Below are 27999 nucleotides of genomic sequence, written 5' to 3' on the forward strand. Positions count from 1 at the left end.
CTTGGCTGCTAATAGTGTGCTGAAATGGCCAATGTTGGCACATTTAGACTGCCTCCAGATAGAACTTCTGCATAAAGGAAGCCCCTACCTCATTATTCAATACTAGTAAAAGAAGCCCATTTCAGAGCAAATGAAACGGGCACTAGCAAGGTTTTCTTCGCCAACACCCCCCCCCCTCCCTCCCTCCCCAACCCCTTTGTTGTTCTGCCCTTGAGGGCGGGGCCCAGAGCGATTTCCCACCCCCGCCTCCCTCCCTGACAACCCCTTTGTTGTGCCATTGCTGCGCCCTCAGGGGCGGGGCCCAGAGCAATTTTGGTGCCTTCACCACCACGAACCTTCGAACCTTTTTGAAGGAAGTCAGAGCTTGGCTTCACTTACGTCAGTGTCCTCAGAACGTTGAGGGTGAGTTTTATTATAGTAGATCTGTGAAGCAGTACTACTAATAAAAAAAAGCAAGTGCATTTTTATAATATTCCATAAAACAAAAAGGAGCAAGTTCCCGTTCCCACGTCATCTTTTTCGTTTGATGTAGGCAAAGGAAAAAAAGATGTTAAATGCACCCAGTTTCAACCTAATAATTTTTTTTATTGTACATATAAATAGTAAGTCTGATTGTTAAGTACCTGATTCTCATAACATGTCTGTTTTGGTGACCCTTTTACTCGGTGAAAACATCTCTAAACGAATACAGGGAATCCCTATAGCCAGCCCCTCCAAATGACACAATGATTTAAAAAGTAGAACAAGTTTATTTATTTATTTGTAGCATTTGTATCCCACATTTTCCCTATTTGCAGGCTCAATGTGGCTTACATTTTCCATAATGGTGATCACCAATTCCGGAAGAGAAATACATATTTAAGGTGAAAGAGACAGAGAGGATTAGGTATACAGTATAGAAAGTGCATTTTCATAATCAGAAAATAAAAGGTGTTGGATTAACTTCAATCATGATAGATTAATTTGGATTAAGTTAGTATGCTAAACGATGAAACCAACACGTCCTCTGTCTACACCGTAAGCTGCACAAGCCAGCATATTTGAAAAATATAAGTGATATTACATTTTAAAAAATGCTCCCAACAATAAAGAACGACGAGGATAATTGTTTTGAGTGTACTAGATGACGACCGCGCGCGGGGAATGGGAAACAGCCACCAACCAAATTGGCTTCAACGTTTTGACGTCATCCCGCCTCCTTCAACCTCCTTGTCTGTCTCAGCGAAATCCTCTGGTGTAGGGTATTTTCCCACCCTCTCCTGTCGCAGTGACAGTTTCCTCCCCACACTTCCATTCCATCCCCAGATGTTGTGGCTCTCGTTTTCATTTTCCCAATAGAAATCAAACAAAATAAAACATGGAAAAGAAAATAAGATGATACCTTTTTTATTGGACATAACTTAATACATTTCTTGATTAGCTTTCGAAGGTTGCCCTTCGTCAGATCGGAAATAAGCAAATGTGCTAGCTGACAGTGTATATAAGTGAAAACATTCAAGCATTACTATGACAGTCTGACAGGGTGGGAGGATGGGGGTGGGTAGGAGGTATGCATGGGGACATCAAAGCATGGAGGAGTGGCCTAGTGGTTAGGGTGGTGGACTTTGGTCCTGGGGAACTGAGGAACTGATTCCCGGCACAGGCAGCTCCTTGTGACTCTGGGCAAGTCACTTAACCCTCTATTGCCCGCCGCATTGAGCCTGCCATAAGTGGGAAAGCGCGGGGTACAAATGTAACAAAAATTAAAAACAATCCTCCCACCCTGTCAGACTGTCATAGTAATGCTTGAATGTTTTCACTTATATACACTGTCAGCTAGCACATTTGCTTATTTCCGATCTGACGAAGAAGGGCAACCTTCGAAAGCTAATCAAGAAATGTATTAAGTTATGTCCAATAAAAACGGTATCATCTTATTTTCTTTTCCATGTTTTATTTTGTTTGATTTCTATAGATTCTACATGGAATGTTGCTATTCCACTAGCAACATTCCATGTAGAAGTCAGCCCTTGCAGATCACCAATGTGGCCGCGCAGGCTTCTGCTTCTGTGAGTCTGACGTCCTGCACGTATGACTCACAGAAACAGAAGCCTGCGCAGCCTTCTACATGGAATGTTGCTAGTGGAATAGCCTCCAACAGAAAACGAGTTCACAATATCAATGTCTCTGGTAACATTCAACTGCTAATAACCACAAACCAGGACTCAAAAGCCACCTACTGCGAGTAAGTGTAGTAATAAACAGTTATTTCACCCGTATGTGATCAATAATTTTTATGTGTAGAGTACCCTCAGATATAAACCACCGTGACTGCAGTCAATAATGCTGCTACAACGTGGCATAGCACTTCTTTCATTGGGTAACTCTTACTATATTTTTTTGGGTAAAGAGCAACCTCTGCTCATATTTTTTTTGCATCCCAATCACCACAGTGCTATAAAATCACTTATATATTTGTTTAAAAAATTACATGTACTAGGTGAAAAAAACTGTACACTTATCTCGTGAGTTCTTGCCCCTCTGGCAGAACTATGTTGCCTTGCTGAAACAATTAGCAATTGCCTTCCCCTGGATCCGCCCGACTCCGCGGGGTTTCAAAACAATTTCCTCAGGGACAAAGGGTTAAGGCTACATAAATCGCTTCTTCTTCTTTATTCTGTCTCAAGCAATAAAGAAGAAGAAGCGATTTATGTAGCCTTAACCCTTTGTCCCTGAGGAAATTGTTTTGAAACCCCGCGGAGTCGGGCGGATCCAGGGGAAGGCAATTGCTAATTGTTTCAGCAAGGCAACATAGTTCTGCCAGAGGGGCAAGAACTCACGAGATAAGTGTACAGTTTTTTTCACCTAGTACATGTAATTTTTTAAACAAATATATAAGTGATTTTATAGCACTGTGGTGATTGGGATGCAAAAAAAATATGAGCAGAGGTTGCTCTTTACCCAAAAAAATATAGTAAGAGTTACCCAATGAAAGAAGTGCTATGCCACGTTGTAGCAGCATTATTGACTGCAGTCACGGTGGTTTATATCTGAGGGTACTCTACACATAAAAATTATTGATCACATACGGGTGAAATAACTGTTTATTACTACACTTACTCGCAGTAGGTGGCTTTTGAGTCCTGGTTTGTGGTTATTAGCTAGTGGAACAGCAACATTCCATTTAGAATCTCCAATAGTAGCAACATTCCATGTAGAATCTCCAATGGTATCTATTTTACTGTCATAGTAATGCTTGAATGTTTTCACTTATATACACTGTCAGCTAGCACATTTGCTTATTTCCGATCTGAGGAAGAAGGGCAACCTTCGAAAGCTAATCAAGAAATGTATTATGTCCAATAAAAAAGGTATCATCTTATTTTCTTTTCCATGTTTTATTTTGTTTGATTTCTATTGATAACCTTAAGAGTGGACTAACACGGCTACCACACTCCTCTACTCATTTTCCCAAACAACTTCGCCCCTACCTCTTGGCGCTCCACCTCCATCCCCTCTCACCTTTGTTTCCTTTCTTCTAACTCGCCTAGTCCTTAGCGCAAAAAGCGCAGCTCTTTTAATTCCCGCGCGTGCTCACAGTTCACCTGTGATAACACCTGCCGCGCTCTTCGGCCTCTAATGGCTGGCTCTCAGTTGCTAGTACTGGTTCTGAAGCAGGCTCACCAGCAGAGTGCAGTAAAGTTCTCTCTCACTTCCGGGCCGCTCATCCATCCTCCCGCAAAGCACGAGGCCGCGAGCTCGAGAGGGGAGGAGGCAGATAAACGTGGCACGAGCAGCTCTCGTTACCCACATTGACAACAGAGGGGCGTGGTAGCCGTGTTAGTCCACTTTTAAAGGTCATCAATAGAAATAAAATAAAACATGAAAAAGAAAATAAGATGATACCTTTTTTATTGGACATAACTTAGTACATTTCTTGATACATCTTACAGCCGCTCCTATTTGTCATTATCCCCCCAAGCCAGAACTGAATTCACGCCTAGCACACCATTTCCCGAAGGCGGGTCCAAGACTCACCAGCACACGTAGGCGACCGAATGCAACCTAAGTTTTCAGGGGCTCCATCGGGGAAAGGGTGATGTGTGTCCAATAAAAAAAAAATGGTATCATCTTATTTTCTTTATCATGTTTTATTTTTTTTTATTTCTATTGTTTATCTTTACCCACAGAATCCAAGGCTTCGCAAGGAGGTTTAAGGATCGTCTAACTTTCCTAAGAACTGACGCAACCCCCCCAACCGCCAGCTTTTTGCAGTCACCCAAACAGCAGCAATAAAGGCGAAATGATCTGAAGTTACGCGCGGTAAACAGGCTCCTCCTCTGGACTTTTTTTGTCAGTAAATAAACAACAGGTGTGTCCTTAATTAGCCGTTGCTAGCGGCGGGTTGCGCATGCGCGCCGTATAGGCTGGAGGGCGGGGATGTTTTTTTTTTTAACAACTACGTCCACGCTCTCAACTTGGTTAACCAGGTAGCACTTTAGAGAGCCGGGGTGGTGGAGCCCTCTTCGGGCTTGAGGAGATGTGGTGGTTGTTAGTGCGGCGGCGTTGTTTCATACTTTCTTGTCCGTGCTCACTCTAGTCAAGTGAGGTTGCTAGAGCCTGCAGAGGAGACGGGGCTCCATCATCACCCTTTCCCGATGCAGCCCCTGAAAACTTAGGTTGCATTCGGTCGCCTACGTGTGCTGGTGAGTCGCGACCCGCCTTCGGGAAATGGTGTGCTAGGCGTGAATTCAGTTCTGGCTTGGGGGGAGGGGAGATGGGGGGAACGATCAATGACAAATAGGAGCGGCTGTAAGGTGTATCAGTTGAGTCCAGTATCCTGCTTCCAACAGTGACCACTCTTCCAGGTTACAAGTGCCTGGCAGGCAGAAACCCAAACAGTGACGAAAGGCCATCCCAGGGCAAGCAGTGGCTTCTCCCGTGTCCATCTCAAGAACAGAGTTATCCTTTAAGAACTTGTCCAAACCTTCTTTAAACTCGGATAGTTAATCGCCCCTACTACTACTACTTAACATTTCTAAAGCGCTACTAGGGTTACGCAGCGCTGTACAATTTAACATGGAAGGACAGTCCCTGCTCAAGGAGCTTACAATCTAAAAGACAAGTGTAGAGTCAATCTGATAGGGCATACTATATTTCTCGAAAGGTTAGGTGCCGAAAGCAGCATTGAAGAGGTGAGTTTTAAGCCACATCCTCTGGCAATGAGTGCCAGAACTTAACTATTCTTTGAATGAAAAAGTAGTTCTTGTATTTCCATGCAGTTTCATTGAGTGACTCCAGGTCTTTTTTTTTTTAATGATTAAAAAAAATCAATTCACCTCTACCTGCTCCGCACCACTCAGGGTTTTGTAAACCTGATCATATCCCCCCAGCTGTCCCCTTTCCTAGCTGAAGGAGGGATGGGTTGAGAGATGCTTCCCCCCCCCCCCCCCTGTATTTTTGGAAAAGAAAGTTTAGGGGACAAGATCAGAACCCCCTGGGGCCAGGGCTGCAGAGAGACTGTGCCGGGCCCGGGTAGGGTTACTGCAGGACCTGCACCCTCCCCCAGGATCATCGCCGCCACTGCTGCCCTCCCCTAAGGATTCACACTGCCCGCCTGCTCTCTCCAGCTGTAATAACCTTGCCTGGCGGGAATCCCAAGGCCCTACCAGCAGAATAGGCTTTCTTCAACAGTGACGTAGCCAAGGGTGGGCTTGGGTGGGCCCAGGCCCACCAGTAGCAGCACACCTATGATGTGGCCAGCAGAGATTCCCAAGCTGCACGAGGGACAGTTGTTAGACCTTATAAATAGCAGATCTTCGCCTGCAGGAAGCAGAGACTGGTACATACTGCTCACACCGGCCCCAAAGCCTTCCCCTCTGACTTATTCCCACCTATGCGGAAACTGGAAGCTGATACATGAGTAGTGTGTATTAGTTGCGCCTCACTGAAAATCTGAAATTTAAAAGGTGTGCAGGAGAGGAGGGATATTTGAGAGACCATATGGCATGCAGGTGAGAGGAGAGACCAAATTACCTATGGGATGGGGTGGGGTTCTTCTGCCCACCCATCTGGGGCCCAGGCCCACCCAAAATTGGGTGTCTGGCTACGCCCCTGCTTCAACACTGCTCTTCTCTCTGCCGTGTGGCGTGCCTCTACTACAGCTGCTTTTTCTCTCAGGTTGCGCATGCTCTGATTCAAAACCAAGCATGGGTGGCTTGAGGGGAAAATCAGCTGCTTGGAAGGCAATGCGCAGACTGTAAAGAAGAGCAGCACTGGTAGGGCCCCCCAAAAGCCTGTGTCTGCTCGGGTCCGCCCCAGTCTCCAAGGGGGGCCTGGTGCCAGAGTTTTCTTTCTCCTGCTCCTGTCGGGAAATGATCACCCGGGTCCCATCAGAAGCAGGAAAGCGAGAGAGTCTGGGGCCATGGGAATTCCCCCCTGCCTCCCACTTTCGGCGGCTGTGCCTGGAGCAGGTCCAAGAAGCTGTTCTGAGGGTCCAAGCCCCTTGTTTTTTCTTCTGAGTCCAGTGACATTTGGTCCAGCTTTAATCTGAAAAAGAAGCTAAACTGGTCTGCTCACATATTATTATTAGCATTTGTATAAAGCACATCCTGGAGTTGTGTACTTAGTAATGACACTAGTAATACTGGAATCATTAGCTTTTCCTCTCCCCTCCAGTATGGAGCAAATCTGATCCTAAACTAGAAAAGTAGGATCTGAGAGAAGATGAGAAAATAGGGAGGTAGATTCTACCTATATATACAGAGTCAAGGGTGGCCCATCCCAAAGCTGGAGGTTGAAGGATCAATGAGTGAAATTTTTCTTGTGGGCCCCAGCCATGTCTAAAACTAGTTCTGGCATAAAAAACTGATCTTTTCCAATCAATAAATAGAAAATACAATTTTTTTCTATCTGTTCTGGAGGCACTCGAGGATGGCAGCAGTGAGATAAACGCGGGAATTTCCCATGCACAATTTACAGTCTGACGGCCAGCGGCCATTTTTCCTCTCCCACAGTGTCTGCAGCTCCTCTACTGCTTGCTGCAGCGACTCTTACCGCAGTCAGTGCGGGTGGCTCTGGGGACCCGTGGGGGTGGGGGAGTGGATGACTTCTCCCCTGAATTTGTTTTATTGCTTCACAGAGCATTTCTTTTGAAGAGGTCTACTTCTGGGGCTGAGGTTTTCTTTGAGGTCTCTGGTTCTTTAGAGAGCCTTTGGTGGACCATGTGGCACAATGTTGGCGATGGGGATCATGTTCGGGGGATGAATTAGAGGTGCCTATTTCCCCTGGACCTTCTGATTTGGGCCAGGTTTCCTCTTCGCAGGCTGCAGCTGGTGGATTTGGAGGATGCTGAGCTGCAGCTTGAGGTGGATGACCCCACGACTGTGCGGGTTTTTCATAGGGAGGAATGATCTTCCTTTATTACCAGAGCGCTCTAGGCTATGCATATTGAGTCTCTGGAACAGCAGTCCGTGGCTGCAGCAAACTGCAAGATGGCTAGCACCGAGAAGCCACCTAAGACTTTTCCTGTGCATGAGGCCATTTCAAGTTGGTGGCATACCCCGGATGCAGGTCTCCAGACGGCCAAGACAATGTCTCGCCTCTACCCTCTGGCACAAGATGAGCTGGATCGTCTTTGCTTGCCTAAGGTATATGCCTTGGTAGTAACAGTGATGAAGAAGACTACTTTACCTGTTGAGGGCGGTGTGGCACTCAAGGATGTGCAGGCCCACAAGCTGGAGTCAGTCCGGAAGACGTCTTTCGAGGTTTCCACTCTGGTGTTTCAGGCTGCTGTTTGCGACTCCTATGGTGCTCATGTTTGTTCATCTTGGGTGCAACAGGCTGCTGATTCCTCTGCTACACTGCCTTCGAGTTTCCAGATGTGGAGTGTGGCCTGGCTTATTTGGCGGATGCCTTGTATGATTTGGTCCGGGCGTCTGCTAAGCAGGTTTCCTTGGCCGTGACTGGACGTCGCCTGTTGTGGTTGGGGCACTGGGCCGCAGATGCGGCATCCAAGCAGTGGTTAAGCTACCCTTTAAAGGTAAGATCATTTGGGTAAGGATTTGGGAGACTCCCAAGACGCAGCATCTACCAGAGAACAAACCCCATATGTCAGCTAAGGCAGGTCAGCAGAGGGCTCGCTTAAGAAATATTGCCCAGGTTGGCCCTCCTTCCCAGCCAGGGCCTGGTATCAGCACAGGCAGTTTGTTCAGATGGACAAGCGTTCCTCTTGGAACTCTGGCAGGTCCTCTGCCGCTCCACAAGCCTCACAATGATGGGGGACCGGCCCACACCTCGATTTCCATAGGGGGTCGATTATCTCACTATTATGAGGTGTGGGCCACATTGACTTCGAACCAGTGGGTCCTAGATCTTATTCGCAACGGTTACAGGTTAGAATTCACATCTCCCATCAGAGATTTTTTTTTCTTGGCGTCTCCATGTTCCACCTCTAAAAGGAAGCTGTGCACTGTACTGTGGGACAACTGATTCATTTGGGAGTTGTGGTTCCTGTGATGCATTCAGAGTGGGGACAGTGTCGCTACTTCATATAGTTCATGGTACCCAGGAAGGTAGGTTCCTTCTGCCCAATCCTGGACCTCTAGCAAGTCAATCGGGCACTGTGAGTGCTGCCATTTCGCATGGAAACCGTTCGCTCGATCATCGGGGCAGTTCAGCCTGGGGAGCTCTCACAAGGAGGCCTATCTCCACATCCCTATCATCTGGGAACCCCATTGGCGATTTCTACACTTCGCAATCTTAGGCCAGCACTATCAATTCTGGACATTGCCCTTTGGCCTGGCCATGACATCACACACCTTTTCAGATGTGATGGTGGTGGCCACTGCATTGCAGTGCAAGGGGATTCGAGTTCATTCCTATGGAACTTTGGAAGGCTAAGTGCTTTGAAAATATGCATCATAGTGTCTCTCCTTCAGTCCTTGGCTGGGTGATCAATGTGGACAAAAGTCAGCTGACTCCCACCCAGACTTGGAGCATTTGGGGGCACTTTTCAACACGGACCCCAAGGCCGGGTGTTTCTACCAGAGCAGAGGCAGTTCAAACTGCAGGAACAGATTCATCTCTTGTTGGTTGATTGCGCTCCCCAAGTTTGGGCTTATGTCCAAGTCCTGGGTTCGATGGCGACAGAGGTGATTCAGTGGGTGCTGGCTCATATGAGACCCTTACAACAATCTCTGTTGAGCTGCTGGTCTCCAGTCTTGGAGGACTATGAGATATGCCTACCATGGCAGCTGTTGGCGCATCACAGTCTGGTGTGGTGGTTACAGTCTCATGTCAGTCGGGGTATCCTTCTGGCGCCTCCTGACTGGATGGTGGTAATTACCGAAGCCAGCCTCTTAGGGTGGGGGATGCACTGCCTTTCCTACTACAGAAGGGGCCAGTGGTCCAAAACGAAGGCCACATGGCCCATCAACTGCTTGGAACTTCGGGCGGTATGCTTGGCACTGCTAGAGTTTGTTTCTCCTCAAAGGGAAACCGGTGCAGGTTCTTTCCAGCAACATGACAGCGATTACATATATCACTACTACTACTACTATTTAGCATTTCTATAGCACTACAAGGCGTACGCAGCGCTGCACAAACATAGAAGATAGACAGTCCCTGCTCAAAGAGCTTACAATCTTAATAGACAAAAAATAAAGTAAGCAAATCAAATGTGTACAGGAAGGAGGAGAGGAGGGTAGGTGGAGGCGAGTGGTTACGAGTCAAAAGCAATGTTAAAGAGGTGGGCTTTCAGTCTAGATTTAAAGGTGGCCAAGGATGGGGCAAGACGTAGGAGCTCAGGAAGTTTATTCCAGGCGTAGGGTGCAGCGAGACAGAAGGCGCGAAGTCTGGAGTTGGCAGTAGTGGAGAAGGGAACAGATAAGGATTTATCCATGGAGCGGAGTGCACGGGAAGGGGTGTAGGGAAGGACGAGTGTGGAGAGATACTGGGGAGCAGCAGAGTGAGTACATTTATAGGTTAGTAGAAGAAGTTTGAACAGTATGCGAAAACGGATAGGGAGCCAGTGAAGCGACTTGAGGAGAGGGGTAGTATGAGTAAAGCGACCCTGGCGGAAGACGAGACGGGCAGCAAAGTTTTGAACCGATTGGAGAGGGGAGAGGTGACTAAGTGGGAGGCCAGCAAGAAGCAGATTGCAGTAGTCTAAACGAGAGGTGACAAGGGTGTGGATGAGGGTGTGCACTGGAGGGTTCCCACACTGGATTTCATGGCCATCAGTGGCAATGCCAAGGCCCTCTGCTTTTTCATCAGAAGAAGAGAGCATGGCCTGGATGCAGTTCTTCAACCTTGGCCGGGGAAGGTTCTTCTTTGTATCACTAGGGTCAGGTGATCCTTGTGGCTCTAGATTGGCCCCGTTGACTGTGGTATGCAGATTTGATTTGGCTATTGGTGGCCAACCCGTTTTGTCTTCCTCCAGTCCCTGATCTTCTATGTCAGGGTACAGTCCAGATGTAGGATCCCTCCTGCTTTAGTCTTACAGTCTGGCTATTGAGCGGGCAAAGTTGAGAATAAAGAGTTATTCTGACTCAGTCATCGCTACATTGCTTCAGGCCAAAAAGCGGTACACTTCCATGGCTTATGCTAGGGTTTTGAGTGTTGGTGTGCTGTGAGGGCATTGTCTCTCTTTCACACCTTGCTTCACATCTTGGCTTTTTTGCAGCATGGCTTACAGAAGGGGCTGGCGGATCTTCTCTGTGAGTCCAAGTGGCAACCTTGGCATGTTATTGCAGCTGTGTTGCTCGAGCCCCCATGGCTTCTCATCCAGATGTGGTTTCCTTAAATGAGTGACAAGGCTTCGTCCTCCTGCACTTAGTCCTTATCCGAGTTGGAGTCTTAATCTGGTCTTGAAAGCTTTTCAGGCAGCTCCCTTTGAACCTCTTAGCACAGCCACTGTGCGTAATATCACCCTCAAATCGGTGTTTCTCATGGCTATTTCATCGGCACACAGAGTTTCAGAACTCCAGGCTCTTTCTTGCAAAGATCCTTTTCTGTACTTTTCGGAGGCAGGGGTGATGTTCCGTACTGTCCCTGCTTTCCTGCCTAAGGTGAGTTCGTCTTTCCATCTTAATCGTTATTTTTACCATCTTTTTGGAGGGAAGGACTGTTCTGATGATTTTCGGCGTTTTCGCCTTCTGGATGTTTGACGAGTCCTCTTACAATATTTGGCGGTCACCAATGATTTTCGTCGGTCAGACCATCATAGTAGCATAGTTAATGGCGGCAGATAAAGACCTGTACGATCCATCCAGTCTGCCCAACAAGATAAACTGATTTTACATGGTATGTGATACTTTATACCCAAGTTTGATTTGTTCTTGCCATTCTCAGGGCACAGACCGTAGAAGTCTGCCTAGCACTGTTCTTGTACTAAGTTCTGAAGCTAACATCGAAACCCCTTATAATTTACACTCCAGCCCATCCTTATCTATTCAGTCATGATCAGGGCGTAGGCCGTAGAAGTCTGCCCAGCACCGGTTTTGCTTCCCAATTACAGGCATCGCCATCTAATCTCCGCTAAGGTTCCATGGATCCATTCCTTCTAAACAGGATTCCTTTGTGTTTATCTCTCTCACGTTTGAATTCCTTTACCGTTTTCATCTCCACCACCTCCCGCGGGAGGGCATTCCACATATCCACCACCCTCTCTGTGAAAAAATACTTCCTGACATTAGACCTGAGTCTGCCCCCCTTCAACCTCAATTCATGTCCTCTAGTTCTACCGCCTTCTCATCTCCGAAAAAGGTTTGTTTGTGGATTAACACCTTTCAAATATTTGAACGTCTGTATCATTTAACCCGGTTTCTCCTTTCCTCCAAGGTATACATGTTCAGGTCAGCAAGTTTCTCGTACGGTTTGCAACACAAATCCCATACCGTTTTTGTTGTTTTTATTTGCACCGCTTCAAGTCTTTTTACATCTTTAGCAAGATACGGCCTCCAAAACTGAACACAGTACTCCAAGTGGGGCCTCACCTACGACTTGTAGAAGGGGCATCAACACCTCCATTCTTTTGCTGGTTATACCCCTCTCTATGCAGCCTAGCATCCTTCTGGCCACGCCCATCACCTTGTCGCATTGTTTCTTCACCTTTAGATCCTCCAACACCCCAAGGTCTCTCTCCTGAGTCGAGCTTAATAATCTCTCTCCCTCTATCCAGTATCTCTCTTTTGGGTTTCTGCACCCCAAGTGCATCACTCTAGTCTTCTTGGCATTAAATTTTAACAGTCATATACTTCTTGTAGAAACCGTTGTTTTTAAATTACCTTCTTTTTTAAATATGCTGTTAATCTAGTGAATATAAACCACTATGTGTCTAATGTTTTAGTGCTCAGTAAAACTCGTATTGCTCCGGCTGGTCTACTTATTGGCAATATATAGTACTCAAGATCATAGCACTACAGCCCTCCCTCTCTCCTTATATATGCATCTCTTAAAATATGTAAGAATGATCACTTAGCTTAGGGCTGGAATTTTATTGCTTCTGGCTTCCACTGAGTGTGTCTAGGTAGACCTCCGGGGCAATGTTGAAAATATAATCGTGCTCGCTATGTGAGTGAATTCTTTGCTTCTTTTCTCTTTCGTGTCAGCTTTTTGTTCTCAACACAAGTTGTGTTTCGCTTGTTATCGCGTCATCAGGAGAACTTATTTTACTCTGAGCCCTGCTCCTGTCTTCTTGTAGCAATCTATGATATAGTTGTGCAAACTTATTATTTTTATGTACTTTATCAAGGTCTTAAGTTATATAATTACACTAACTCAGTTATCTCACTCAATGTTGTTCGGGGTTTTTTTTTAAATCTTGAATCAATCTTATATCTCTGTGGCATACCTGAAAAGTGGAATGCCTTTCTCTCCCAGGGCTAACCGTTTAGAAAACGCTGGCGCACGCACTTTGTTTAAATGTGACTTGCCTGATGACGTATCCAGCTGTTCATTATTCATGTAGCCACTCAATTTCACGGTTCAGGCCACATGGGGTTACTGTGTCCCACTGAAAAATCAAGTCTTTGTTCTTTGCATTTGAGAGCCTTGGCAATGTTGCCTCCACGTGATGTGATCATTTGCATAAGTATTACATATTTTAAATCCAGAATGTTGTGGTTCTGACTGACCCAATGATCTACTAAGAGGGCTTCTCTCTTCTGCACTCTCAAATTGCTGACATGTTCAGCTATTCGTTGTTTGATTTTTCTTGTGGTGTATCCAATATACCACATCTTGCACGGGCATATGATACCGTACACAACTTGAGCAGACTCCCAGTCAGTATCAGCTGTAAGATGGAATGGCTTTCCTGTTCGTGGATGAATTAGTTGATCCGTCTGCCATACATGTTTACAGTAAACACATCTTGAACAGGGTCTATGTCCCCCTATGTGTTCACCCCTAGAGGTTCTGTCTTTCCTGAGTTGGGATCTTAATATCTCACCGATGTTTTTTGCCCTGGTACTTGCAAATAGGGGATATTCATTAAATTGCTATAACGCTAACATAGACCAATGTTTTCTAATGATTTGCTGTACTTGTGCCGTTTTATTGGAGTGCGGTAATATACAGGTAAACCCGTCATTCTTAATTTTTTGTTTAATTTTTGGAGTCAACAGCCATTGTTGCGTGTTAGATGCTCTCTTTTGTGCTTTTTTAAATTACTTTGGGAGGGTATCCTCTGGCTCTGAACCGGTCTTACATTTGATTGGCCTCCATATTGAAATTGTCCTTTGTTCCACACAATTTTCTGATTCTCAAAAATTGTCCTGTAGGAATCCCAGATTTCACTGCCTTAGGATGAAAACTAGTTGTGTGGCTACCAACTCTATTGCTTTTTGATGCGGAATTTTAGTGTATAATGATACTATATCCATAGAGATTAATATTATGGATTCATCTTGTATGTCTGTTTGCAACGTGTGAATTAAGTGGGGTGAGTCTCTCACATATGATGGTATTTCTTCAATTAGTGGTTGTAAGTAAAAATCCAAATATTGTGATAACGGTTCATTTAGCGAGTCTTTACTTGATACTATTGGACGACCTGGTGGATTGTGTAATGTTTTGTGGATCTTTGGTACAAAATAGATTTGAGGTATAGATGGATGTTTATTAAATAAATATCTAAATTCCTTTATTGTTATGATGCCTTTGTTGGTCGCCCTCAATAACATTTGATATACTTCCTCTTGATGGCTCTTAGTGGGATCTTGATCCAACTCTTGATAGTATTGTTGATCAGTAAGTTGTCGTAGAGCTTCTTCCCTGTATTTGATAGTGTCTTGGATCACTACTCCCCCTCCTTTGTCTGCTCTAAGAATAATTATGCTATCTTGACTCAATTCATTCAAAGCATTCAGCTGTTCCTTAAATTATGTGAGATATGGAATTTTTTCTTCTCTATTTCTGATAAATCATTTAATACCAATTGTGAGTTTCTATTATAACGTCCGGTGGTCCAAGCGGTAGCCAGGTGGAGGGTAATTTATGCTCCGACATGAATGATCTATATTGACCCTCTTCTTCATCTGCGATGGGGGCCATCCAAAGATTGTTGTTTATTAAAATACACTCTTAATTTAAATTTTCTAAAATTTTTGGAAAACTGCATCTCATAGTAAAGGCATCATAGTATTTAGTGGGTACATAGGACATTCCCAATTGAAGTACTTGATTTTGTACAACTGTTAAACTTTTCGATGATAAATTGTACACTAGTCTTTGTAAGTCCGAGCCTGACTGCGGTTTCTGGTGAGCCTTGGTTGAGTTGTGTTCTGGACTGAATTTGATGTTTCACTGTGGGTGTCTAAAAAAGACCCTCCACCATGGGAATCTTCCCTCATGAGGGAGTCAGATGGTTGCTCTAACCTTTTGTTTATTGTGTTTGGAATATCTCTAACTTCCGATGATTCACTAGATGTGTTCACAAATCCCACTCGCTTCATTCTACGGTATTGTCTGGATCGTTTTCGAGTGTCCATCCATGGATAAATATAACCTTTTGTGTAATCAAACTCATCTCTTTCATATTTAGCTATCTTTTGTCTTCGGATTTCTGCTGTATATTTTTCCATCATTTGCATATATTGTTGATAATGAGTTTCATATGTGGATGTTTCTTTGTTTTTTTTAACCAATTGATTTTCCCATCTATTTCCGATTGTTGTATGTCTAATTCTTTCTTGAGTTTGTCTATTGTAAGTAACATAAGATCTAATGAACATCTTGATATAACACTGTTCCGTTGTGAGACGAATTCTTTATCCTCGAGGAAACGGGGTTCTTTATTCTACCGTAATCCTCGTGGTATGCGTTGAGAATGACAGTATTCCGTTAATGCTTTTATGTGGTATTGTGTACTGCTGCTGTCTTGCTGGATCTTAATAAATCATTCCAGTCAACCATATCTTTTGGTTCTCCCTCTGTGAACAGCCGTTCAGCACTCATTATTTCACGAATTCTGTCATTTGACAGCCCAGATTTGGAAGTCCACCCAGTAGCCATACTGGTTCCCCTTTTTTTGTAATTAACACTATGTTGACTCTGGGGTAACGAACTATCCTGGTTTCAGTTTATGCTGTCATATACTTCTTGTAGAAACCGTTGTTTTTAAATTACCTTTTATTTTTTAATATATGCTGTTAATCTAGTGAATATAAACCACTATGAGGCATATTTTCAAAGCACTTTGGGAGGCTAAGTTCCATAGGTTTCTATGGAACTTTGGGAGGCTAAGTTCCATAGGTTTCTATGGAACTTTGGGAGGCTAAGTGCTTTGAAAATATGCCTCTAAGTGTCTAATGTTTTAGTGCTGAGTAAAACTCATATTGCTCCAGCTGTTCTACTTATTGGCAATAGACAGTACTCAACATCATAGCACAACAGCCCTCCCTCTCTCCTTATATATGCAACTCTTAAAGTATGTAAGAACACTTAGCATCTCGATATGTGAAAGGATGATCATTTAGCTTAAGGCTGGAATTTTATTGCTTCTGCTGAGTGAGTCTAGGTAGACCTCCGGGGCAATGTTGAAAATATAATCCTGCTCAGTGATGTGAGTGAATTCTTTGCTTCCTTTCTCTTTCGTGTCAGCAGGGCTCCGAGTCAAATAAGTTCTCCTGATGACCCGATGACAAGGGAAACACAGCTTGTGTTGAGAACAGAAAGCTGCCCTGCTCCACTGCCTGTCTGTGTTTCTATTCCTCTGTTGTAGTGCATATAATTTTTTTTTCTCTTTAAGGTGAAATAATATCTACACCTGAGGGAAAAATTATTTTACATTAACCATTGGGGAGAAGACAACGCCTTGTTGTGTGGATTACCACGTGGAGTGTTGCAAACTCTGCAGGTGCTACAGAATGCTACAGCTCAACTGCTTACTAGAGCAAGTAAGTAAGTTTGAGCATATTACCCCACATTTGAAGGAATCCACCAGGCTGCCCATTGCCTGGTGGATTCAATTTAAACTGCTGGTATTGGTTTTTAAGGCACTGCATTTTGAGGCTCCTCGTGCTGTGGGTCAAAAGTTGCAGAAATATTATCCTACAAGATCCTTGTGATCGCAGTATCAAGAATTGTTGACGGTTCCCACTGTTGTTAGACCTCAATTGTGGAATGCTTTGCCTGTTTCTGTATGGGGATTGACTTCTTTCGCGGTATGTAAGAAACAGATAAATGCTTTGCTGTTTCAGAGAGCATTCTCTGAAGCATAGTTGGTGGGGTGGGAGGCAGGCTCACAGATCAAGATTAAGGCTCTGTTTATGTTTGTTGAGTGTATTGATGGTGTTTTATGTGATTTGATTGTTTATTTTATTGTACTCCGCCCAGATTTTTGGATGGGCGGATTATACATTTTTGTAAATAAATAAAATAAAATATTTACATGTGTTGGCTAGTGGGGCCTTTCCCCATAGTAAACAGATGTGATGCTCTCTCTGTGACCTGAATAACAGGACTTCAAGCATAGAAACAGACCAAAATGATTTCCCCAAAGACTTGAAAGGATCAGTCTGATCATACTTTATTGTATTTTCACTTTTCTGTGATTTGGCTTGTTCTCTTAATATGGAGCCAGTAGTGAAGCTTGCATAGAGGTGATGGGCATGAACCCTGAGGAGACTCCACAAGAGCTCCATATGGGACAGGGGAGGGTTATAAAGAGTAGTCAGTTGTGGGGGTTTTTTTGTTTGATTTTTTTTTTTTTTTTTTTTTTTTTTAAATAACATGGTGTCTAGGCAGGGAAGGCACGTAGGTGCTAAGTTCAGCCTGTTTTATAAAGGCAACATTATTATGATGGAAATAATTAATTTGGATTTTCTCACACCTCTTTTAATAGTAGATCAAGGTGAGTTCCATTCAGGTACACTAGATATTTCCCTGTCCCTGGAGGACTCGCAATTTAATTTTTGTACCCGAGGCAATAGAGCGTTAAGTGACTTGCCTAAGATCACAAGGAGCAACAGTGAGATTTCAACCTCTGGATCTCAAGCCTGGTGCTGTAACCACAAAGCTACATCTTATAGCCTACCTGCTAGCTCCTGCACAGAGTTAGACCTGCTCTGCAGCAGGAGTATTGTGTGCCAATAGAAATCAAGTGTGGGTGGGTGGGGGGGGAATAAAATACATAAGTGCAAGTCCTGTCCTCAACATCTCCTACATGCATATTACAAAAAAAAAAGTAGGCATTATGTTCTCCTTGTGCCTACTTTTATAAAGGCCTCCTTGAAGGGGTCTTTCACTAAAGCTAAGGGCCTGCTGCAGATAACTTGAGCTAAGCTTTAGTGAAAGACCCCCTGAGTGTGTAAAATACTTTTACGTTTGTGTCACTTTCAAAATTTCCCCTAAATTGGGAAAATGCTACTACTTTAACCACTCTTGTAAAATAAAAATTCTACTGTATGGTATATTTTCAACTTCAACATTTTGACCCCATGACAGGCTTTTCATTTATCACAAGAAGAGAAAACAAAACATAAGCCATAAATGAAAGTAAATTAATGTAGTGTAAAAAATACTGTTAATAAGATAAAGCAAGAGAAAAATATTACTGTAACACCTTTTAATTGATACTGCTTCCATTTTATAATATGAAAACTCAGGTAAGAGGACAGGATGACAGCCAAGCAATCTAAACTGTGCAAAGTATAGCAAAAGGTTAAAGCTCTGCTAAGACAAAACTTTTATAGAGGTTGGAAACAGCATATGCAAGGCAAACTCTACTGGCTCTATATACAGCCAGCAGCCATTTTTTAAGTGACTAGTGTCAACCCTTTTAACAAGAAGTAAGCTATGGAGCATAAAGGCAGACAGCTGAGATTGTAAAAGTCAGAGGTAGGGTACTAAAGGCTGAGGGGGCCTTTTACAAAGGTGCACTAATGTTTTTAGTGTGTGCTAAAAACTAGAGACGCCCATAGAAATACAGTGAAACCTCGGTTTTCGTCAATAATCTGTCCGAAAACAATCGGCAAAATCCGAAACCGATGAAAACTGAGGCAATTAACAAGGACGCCCAAAATCGGGAGGACGTCCATCTTCCGATACAAATTGGGAGATGGACGTCCTTCTTTTTCAACGAAATCCGAGGCAACCAACGAAAACAGAGACAAATTTCTTGTCAAAAAAACCGACGAAAACAGACATCAACGAAAACCGAGGTACTGCTGTATATGGGCATCTCTAGTGTTTAGCACTTGCTTATTTTTAGTGCATGCTAAAAATGCTAGCGCTTCTTTATAAAGTGACTCCTGAGTGAGTGCAGAGCAGTGGTTTGAATATGGGAATAGAAAGTGTAAAATTCTCAGATCACACACTGAATTTGTACAGGTTCGTGAAAGAAGGCTGGGCTCAGCAATGTGGTGGTTGGCTTTGCTAGTATTTTGTCTGGCATCCAGCAGTTCTAAGAAAAATGAATTGTTCCCCAGCTCTGTGAGTCTCCGAGTGCAAACTAAGTCTCTCTGCATTTTTGTAAAGGGGGTCTTTCAGGCATAATACAGTAACTGAGCCACTGATTTTACAAAGTGATTTTCTATTTCTGATTCTTAAAACTCATGTGTATTACTACTGCAAAATATTCTAGATGGACTACATTAAGCATTTGCTGAAGTGTCATGATAGGATTCCACATTGATCATCTGGTTGGCTTCCTCAAGACCAAATACGGCATATAGTCAATTCATTTCATTGAGAACATACTTATTATCCAGGTTTTAGTTAGAAATAATACATCTGATTACATTCTCTCTCTCTTAAAAACCAGAAATTATTTAACGATACATATACTCAAATCTCTATTTCAAATCCCACTGATTAAAGCAATCCCAGTTTTCACAGGCTTCACTCCTTTCGAAGTAATAATTAAGGAAATATTTTTGAGGAAAACTTTAGGAGTCATACCTGGAACTCTGGGAAAAACAATATTCCTTGTCATCAAGCAGATGAAGCCATTACGTATGGGTTGTGTCCATCAACCAGCAGGGGGAGATAGAGAGCACTCAACTTTTCTCAGTGCCTCATGGCCAGCTAGCTCCACTGCCTCTTCAGTATTCTCTATCTCCCCAAGCAGGGTGGCTGCAGCTTCTTCGATCTCCATCAAAATCTGCCTGGGGGTGACTCCTGGCTTGCCAGTTGTTAGCCGGGGTGTTAGAGGCTATTTGTCCATTATACACAAAATAATTTTCCTTCCTAGCTAATCTAGATAGCTGAAGTAAGAAATTAGTAGGAAACAAATGTGTGGGTCTCATCCTCTGCTCAAAAACGTCTTTCATCACTTCAAGAGCTGAGTCTTGAGAATAGAAGTATAAAGTGATGAAACATCTAAAGTAACCATTAAACAGGTTTGATCCACATTTATATCATTCAAAATATTTAGAAAATATCCTGTATCTCTAATATAAGATGCTATCTTCACCACCTCAACCTTCAAAATTTCATCTATAAAACATAATAAAGGCTCTACTAAGGAATTTTTTGATGACATAATTGGTCTTCCCGATGGTTTATTTAGATCTTTATGAATTTTTGGCAAAATATAAAAAACAGGAACAGTAGGATGATTATTCAAAAATCTAAAATCTCTCCTGGTCAAAAAAGCACGCTTTAAACCTTCACTTGTTAATCTTTGGATTGGTTTTTGTAGTTTCTAGTTGGATCTAAAGACAACCTTCTATAGGTTTCATAATCACTTAGTTGCCTAATCACTTCATCATGATAGTCATCAGAATTCAGTAAACTACAGCATCACCCTTGTCTGATTTTCTGATGACTAGCGAATCTTCATCTCTTAAGCTTTTTAACTCTTCTCAGAGGGGTCTAGAAAGATTATTAAAATCCATTACATTATCCTTTGCCCAATTTGAAACTTCTTGAAGAACAATCTGTTTAAAGATTTCCAAAGTGGGTACTATAATACCAGGTGGCATCCAAGTTGAATACGGAGCAAGCATGGTTCAATCATAACTCATTTCTTTATCATTGAAAATGTTTTCAGATGCAAAGTTCTGAAAATCCTCTCTAGTTTAAACTGAACCATATCAAAAAATGTTGAAGGAATAAATATATATATATATATATATATATATATATATATTTTTTTTTTTTTTTTTTTTTTTACTCTTTTCTGATGAAGATCTTTTTTGAATGGTAGTTGCTCCATATAGTAGGCCAATGCTTGCTTGCAGTCCAAGGTGATTAAGGTGCTCTCGCCAGATGAGCATGAGGGTGGGGAAAGAATGTTGGCAAGACAATCAACTAGTTCAGATGGAACTCCAACACAACATTTAGCAAGAACTTAGGGTGCGTGTGGAGGACTACTCTGTTGTGATGAAACTTAGTATAAGGTGCATCCACTACTAAAGCCTGAAGCTCACTGACCCTACGAGCTGAAGAAACAGTTACCAAGAAAATGACCTTATAGGTCAAGTACTTCAGATGGCAGAAATTCAGTGGCTTGAAAGGAACTCTCATCAGCTGGATGAGAATTTATTTATTTATTTATTTATTGCATTATTTTCCCACCTATTTGCGGGCTCAGTGTGGCTTACAATACATTGTAAAATGATGGAAGTACAATTTGTTACAACTCAGTTATGGATTACATTGTGAGAGTTATGTGAAGACAAAGTCAAAGTATCGTTGGGAATAGGACAAAGGAAGAGAACAATGGAACAGTGGAGAGAGACAACAAGAACATTAGTAAGAGAACTTTTAGTATAACATTTTTTTCTGTGAGAAGGTATAAATGTGATTAAATTACGGGGGATGAGAATTCAGAAGAGAATGTATTGGTGTGTTTCTGAACATTGAGGTCCCATGACACAGATGGAGGTTTGACAGGGGGCTTTGACAAAAGCAAACCTCTCATGAAGTGAACTAGAAGCTGTGCCACATCCAGACAGCTTCCTGATACAGAGGGTGTGATCCGGTGCCCCCCTGCTTGTTGGTGTAATGCATTGCAACCTGGTTGTCTGAGCACAATTTGATTGGACAGCTGATTTCTGAAAGCCTTTTAGAGTGTTCCAGATCACCTGGAGCTCCAGAAGATTGATCTGAAGACCTGTTTCCTGGAGGGACCATTCTCCCTGAGTGTGAAGCCCATCTACATGAGCTCCCCAACCAAGGAGAGATGCATGTTTTTGTGGCTGAGTAATTTTAGAATGGAAGTCCCAGGGTCAAATTGGATTGAACAGTCCACCAAAGCAGAGAGTGAACAAGGTCTGGAGACACTCGGATGACATCTTCCAGTTCTCTCGTAGCCTGGTACCACTGGAAGGCTAGAGTCAATTGGGCTGATCTCATGTGAAGGCATGTCATGGGTGTCACATAAACTGTGGAAGTCATGTAGCCTAACAACCTCAACATCTGCCGAGCTCTGACCTGCTGAGAGGCTCGAACCTGAGAGACCAATGCGACTAAAGTGTCCGCCCTCGGCCTTGGGAGGAAGGCTCAAACCTGCGTATCGAGCAGGGCTCCAATGAATTCTAGTTGAGCCGTGTGAAGATGGGACTTGGGTTAGTTTTATAACAAACCCTAGTAGTTCTACCACCTGAATAGTTCTCTGCCTGGACTCCTGAGCACCGTCCTCTGACGTACTGTTCACCATCCATTCGTCAGGGTAAGGGAACATATGGACTTAGTCTGCTTAGCAATGCTGCGACTACAGGCTAGACATTTGGTAAAGACCCTGGGAGCTGACGTGAGGCCAAAAGGCAACATGTGGTACTGGTAGTGATGTGTTCCTAGCCGAAATCAAAGATACTTCTGGTGGGCTGGAAGTATTGGGATGTGACTATATGTGTCCTTTAAGTCCAGAGAGCATAGCCAATTGTTTTCTTGAATCATGGGAAGAAGGGTGCCCAGGGAAACCATCCTGAGCTTTCTTTGACCAGGAATTTGTTCAGGGCCCTTAGGTCTAGAACGAGACTTATCCCCCAGATCTTCTTTTGCACGAGGAAGTGCCTGGAATAGAATCCCTACCCTTCTTTCCCTGGTGGAACAGATTTGACCACATGGGCCTTTAGAAGGGCTGAGAGTTCCTCTGCAAGTACCTGCTCGTGCTGAGAGCTGAATTATTGAGCTCTCAATGGGCAATTTGGAGGTTTTTTTAATCCAATTTAGTGCATATCCGAGGTGAACTATTCAGAGAAACCTGCTGGTCGGAGGTGATAAGGGGCCACCTATCGTGGAAAAACTTCAGCCTCCCCCCACCCCCTGACTGACAGGTTGTCCGGTATGGACACTTTGACAGCGGCTATGCTCTGCTGGAGCAAGTCAAAAGCTCGCCCCTTACTTAGACAGGGGAGCAGCAGGGGCCTTAGGTGCACGCTGTTAATGAGAGCGAGCACGCTGGGGTTGAGCCTGAGCAGGCTGGTGAGAGGAAGTGATGTACCTATGTCTCTGTGAGTAGTAGGCACTCTCTTTGACTTGCCAAAAGACCTTCTAGCTGAGGAGGCTGGTGCAGAAGACGCCCAACGGGAGAGAGAAGAGATGGTAACCGTATGCTTTTTGATTTGGTCAGCGACTTCCTCAAACTTCTCTCCAAAAAAAGTTATCTCTGCAGCATGGGGCATGTGCCAACCTCTGCTGAACTGAATGTTCCAAGTCAGGAACATGCTGCCATGAGTTTTCGCATTGCTATACTCGGAGCAGAGATCCTGGTAGCCACGTCAAAAGTGTCATAGGCACCCCTGACCAAGAATTTTCGACACACCTGCATCTTGATCAACTGGTGCACTGATTGCCGAGTCCCACAAATAGACGCCCGTAAAGAGCTGGTGTGATTGTATACTGGAGACGAGCATTGAGGCCTGGAACATCTTTCTCCCAAAAGAGTCCAAGATCCTTGCTTCTTTGTGGGGGCATCGAGGCATAGTCTCTAGAACTTTTGGCTTTTTTGAGAGCAGACTCCACCACTATGGAGTTGTGAGGCCTATCAAAACCAGGTATACTGTGAATCTGGTACTGGGTGTCGATCTTCTTGGGCATGACAGGGACTGACAGAGGGGACTCCCAGTTCCAATCGAGGATTCCTTGAGTACCTCGTGGAGAGGGACAGTCATAGCCTCCTTAGGAGGAGACGTGTAGTCCAGGACCTCAAGCATCTTAGCCCTGGGCTCATCCTCCACTTCCAAGTGAAATGGAATAGCCTCAGCCATTTCCTTTACAAAAGAAGGGAACAAAAGGCTCTCTGAAAGAGACTTTCTCCTTTCAAGTGGAGGGGAGGGTTCAGAGGGGATACCATAGGACTCATCTGAGGAGAAGTACTCTGTGGATCCTCTAACTCCCATGAGCGTTCCTCATCAGTATCAGTTAGAAACTCCTTGTGGGAGGGCTGAGACTGAGTCTGCTTCGACTTTGAGGAGCTATGCCCCCGAAAGGGGCATCGAGGAGTCAGCTCCCACTTCGACTCCAGTTAAGCTTCCTCCACTGATGTCAAGGGGGTACTGGCTTGGGTGGCAGTCAACACTGGGGCTGCATTGCAGGTTGAGGACCAGGCGGGGCCGCAGCGGGCTGGACAGTAGACACAAGTACCCTGACACCAATGCACAGCGCTGCAAGATGTCATCCAGCAGCTCAGGAAGCAAGGCCCGGATACGCTTTTTGAGGGCCGACACTAGGAAAGACTGGGGTGTTGGCGGACGAGATGGGAGTTGGGTCCTGGCTGCTTGGAGACAAATGCCCAAAAAGGTACAGCGAAAAAACGCTGAAAAAACATAAAAAGGCACCAAAAATAAAGCTCTTTAGACCGGGTGTGAAGAGAAGTCACAAATGCAGCTCTTCTTACTGAGGTAAAAAAACCCAAAAAGAATTGTAGTCGCACATGAACGGCGGATGGGAAGGCACCTGCAAGTGCATGGTGGAACGTGTCTCATGCACCACAAAATCTCTTATGGCTTGTCGAAAAGTCCAGACCAGAGAATGAGGCACCGCGTTACCCACTTGTGAGAATTAATGCCCTGTTTGTCCTTTGAGAAATATAAATAGATAAATAGTTTCAAAATAAGGGAAGCTTTGGAGCTGATCAGACATTACCAATTTTCCTTCTTGAGATCTATCTGCTGCAGATGTGGAAAACGCTTAATAAAAGCTAAGTTTCACTATGCAAGTAAGTGTTTCTTAGAATACTCGATTTAAGTTCTCAAAGGGATACATATTCCGAGGGAAAATATAGTTTATTGGGGATAAAGGTATGTAATTACAATAATGTCCAGATGTTAGAATTACTCTGCTAATGTCACTTTGGGGTCCTTTTACTAAGCTGTGGCAAAACGTGGCCTTATCATGCCCTCGCATGGGTTTTTTTCCCATTTGCTAAAGGCCATTTTTGTTGCAGATGTGAAATGGCCAAATATTCCACCTCAAAGTAGGTGGATTACAAATAACATATCCTATATAATAAAAAGCACCTCCAACGTTCTGAAGCTGACTCCGTGAAAGTGAAGCCTTGAAGCATTCGTGCTCCTGCTGTATCCATCTCCTGAATTGACGGGTTCGTCACAAACAGCAGTGACCAATCACTGGAAGAGAACGCTGCAGAGTTGCCAGGCCACGGAACGTGACGTCACACGCATGAGGCTGTCATCGTCCCTCCCTCCCTTCCAGTTCCAGGCCCCCTCCCTCCAAATTTTAAGTCATCTTCACTTACCAAGTCGGGTTTATGGTAGCCGGCAGCAGCGGTAAAAGGCGTGCAGGCTTGGCCCTTCTCTCTCTCTCAGCTCTGGTCCCGCCCTCATTTCCTGTTTTCACAAGGGCTTTTACCGCCGTAACCCCGACTTGGTAAGTGAAGATTACTTCTAAAATTCGGGGAGGGGTGCTGGAACTGGAAGGGAGGGACGACAACCCTGGAACTGGGAGGGAGGGGGGGTATCTTGAAACTTGGGAGGGAGTGAGGGAGGGGGAGGACAACCCTGGAACTCAGAGGGGGGGATGACGACCCTGGAACTCAGAGGGAGGGCGGTATGGGACGACCCTGGAACTCGGAGGGAGGGAGGGAGGGATGGACAACCCTGGAACTGGGAGGGAGGGAGGGGGGACCCTGGAACTGGGAGAGAGGGAGGGGGGGCCCATGGCACACACTGTTTCTCACACACACACACTCTCTTCTCTCACAGACACACTCGCACCCAGTCTTACTCTTTCTGTCACACACACACACTCTTTCACTCACACAGTCACTCTCGTACACACTCCAAGGAAAACCTTGCTAGCGCCCGTTTTCATTTGTCAGAAACGGGCCTTTTTTACTAGTGTAATTATAAAACAAACAACCACAGACAACGTACACAGTTACCAAACTTAAATAATTTCATCAATTTCAAACAATGGCAATGCCTCAGAACAGCAGTCTGTGCTAAAGAATCTAGAATACCTTTGAAGACAGTCTATGTCAAGGCCCCAAAGAAAATACACTGAATTTAATTTCACTGCTAGGGCTGAAGTTATGCTGCAGAAAATTCTGGTTACTGGTTTATTAATTTACTTATTTCACATAGTGTTGCACAGTCATTTAGTAGCAGATGAGCAAAGGTGGCACTTACTGTGAAGGTTCTGCTTTAATATTTAAGTAATCACATTCGTGATGTTTAATTGAGGATAATGAATAAAGAAACAGGGAACTAGCATATTTCTAGTTGCAAGAAAAACCCATCTTAATGTTTTCTCTCGTAAATTCTAACTTCTCAGGCAAAAGAACATTTTTTCTGAAGGGCAAAATCATGGACTGCGGCTTGTTTTCTAGACCATTGCTGGTTTCCAGGCTGTTGAACCAGATGTGACTTGTGTGGACATAATCATGGCATCCCTGGCTGCGCTGAAACATAATGGAACCCTTCTCCCAAGCCCAGATGAGCAGCTTCTGGAGCCGAGCTGCATGCTGCTCTTGATTATGCTTGGCAAAATGTTACTGAATATCTCTGTATTAGGAGCAAGGAGAAGGAGCATGGACCCAACATTTCTGGGGTATTTCAGTGTCTCTCTTGTACTTGTTGACGTAATTCTTTTAATGGCTATATCCTTTATATTCTACTTCCATGATTTTGCACTATGGGAGGTTAGATTTACTAAATACCATATTTGTCTTCTTACCCAGATAACCTCTTTTACCTATGGTATCCTGCATTACCCTGTTTTCCTAGTAGCAGGTCTAGATTACTTTCTAATAGCACAGTCTTCCAAAGTCAAGTGTGTAGGTGTATGCAAGAAACTGGGGTACAGTGCTATCATCCTGCTGATCTGGATTGCAGCTTTCTATTACGTTCTTACTGACACAATGAACTATTCTGCCTTGGAAATAAATTCTTCCTTTGTTTCCTACCTCTGCCCTTTCTATGTCAGCAGCCAGAGCTTCTGGCTGGCTGTTGGGGTGCTATCTGTTACCTGCTCTGTTCTTGTAGTGTGTTGGTTTGAAGTTGCAAGTCTGCTGCAGTCCGTCAGAATGATGAACTATTTTAGTGAAACTGTTCTACTCTTCTCTTTTGCATCCAAAGGCACTCAACATGGCTTAGGTAGGAAACGGCTTCTAACCGCTTTTGCCATCTGCTTCCTTGGAACTTGGGCTCCCTTTGTTTTCCTTCAAGCAATTTTACTCTTCCTAGGTGCTCAGATACCAGGTTACATGGATATGAACGTTCCTTGGCTTTACTTCCTCAACAGCCTTCTTATTGGTACAGTATGCTGGCTCAAGAGGACTGAGATCCAGATCGATGAGAAGCTGTTTCTGGCAGACCCATTTGTTAGTTGGAAGTTCTGTTTTAGTCCACTTAACAGTGAACTTGCCAAGGAAACTGGAAATCCAGCTCAGGCTGAGAAGCCACTTATCATAATTACTTAGACCAGGGGTTCCCACCTGTTCAGGATATCCACAATGAATACACGTATGATTGATTTTGCATATACTGCCTCCTTGGTATGCAGAGCTATCTCGTAAATATTCATTGTGAATATCCTGAAAACCTGACTGGCTGGAGTTCCCACAAGACAGGTTTGGGAATCACTGACTTAGACGCTATTGAAAAGGAAAGATTGTACTGTTTTGGGTTTTTGGGAGGTTTTTTTTATATCCTTGCCTCTTTTTTTTAATATCTTTGACTTTTTCTTAAACTACTTGTTTTCTATTGTATTACCACCTCTGTTGTAAATGTGATGGAGTTTAGCATCTTGTATCACAATGCAGTGGCTGATACATTTTATTTGTAGTTTGACTAAGTGACGACGAGGCTAGTGGCACCGTCATCTGACAGTGGACTATAGCCAATTTATTGAGGGATGAATATTTGAGGACCAGTCTATAAAGTGCCACTGGCTTCATTATCATTTCTGCTGCTACAGACTAACACAGTGCACACACACACTCCTCCAAAGAAGATTTTATAGCCTAAGGGAAAATATTTAGCATGGGGGGTCAGTGTTGTTCAGAATTTTAGTTTGGATAACTTTAACCAGTTGTTATTCAGTGATGGGAATTATATTCAGCAGACTTAACTGATTAAAGTGATTTGGATAACTTTGGGCCTGAGG

At 43.9% G+C, this 27999-nt stretch overlaps 1 protein-coding gene across 1 annotated transcript; it reads left to right on the forward strand.

The window, feature by feature from the left end:
• Positions 1–4463: 4463 nt before the first annotated feature.
• GPR160 (G protein-coupled receptor 160) lies at positions 4464–27402 on the forward strand. Its single transcript, XM_030216002.1, has 3 exons — positions 4464–4685; positions 16232–16379; positions 26167–27402. The coding sequence occupies exon 3, from the start codon at positions 26276–26278 to the stop codon at positions 27311–27313; it is 1038 nt and encodes a 345-aa protein (XP_030071862.1). The 5' UTR covers positions 4464–4685; positions 16232–16379; positions 26167–26275; the 3' UTR covers positions 27314–27402.
• The last annotated feature ends 597 nt before the right edge of the window (positions 27403–27999 follow it).

Source organism: Microcaecilia unicolor, chromosome 10 (genome assembly GCF_901765095.1).
Source record: "Microcaecilia unicolor chromosome 10, aMicUni1.1, whole genome shotgun sequence".
Taxonomy (NCBI): Eukaryota; Metazoa; Chordata; class Amphibia; order Gymnophiona; family Siphonopidae; genus Microcaecilia; species Microcaecilia unicolor.

Bases quoted from the DNA above. Each gene is read 5' to 3' on its own strand.
- GPR160 (XM_030216002.1), top strand. From the start codon at position 26,276: ATGGCATCCCTGGCTGCGCTGAAACATAATGGAACCCTTCTCCCAAGC.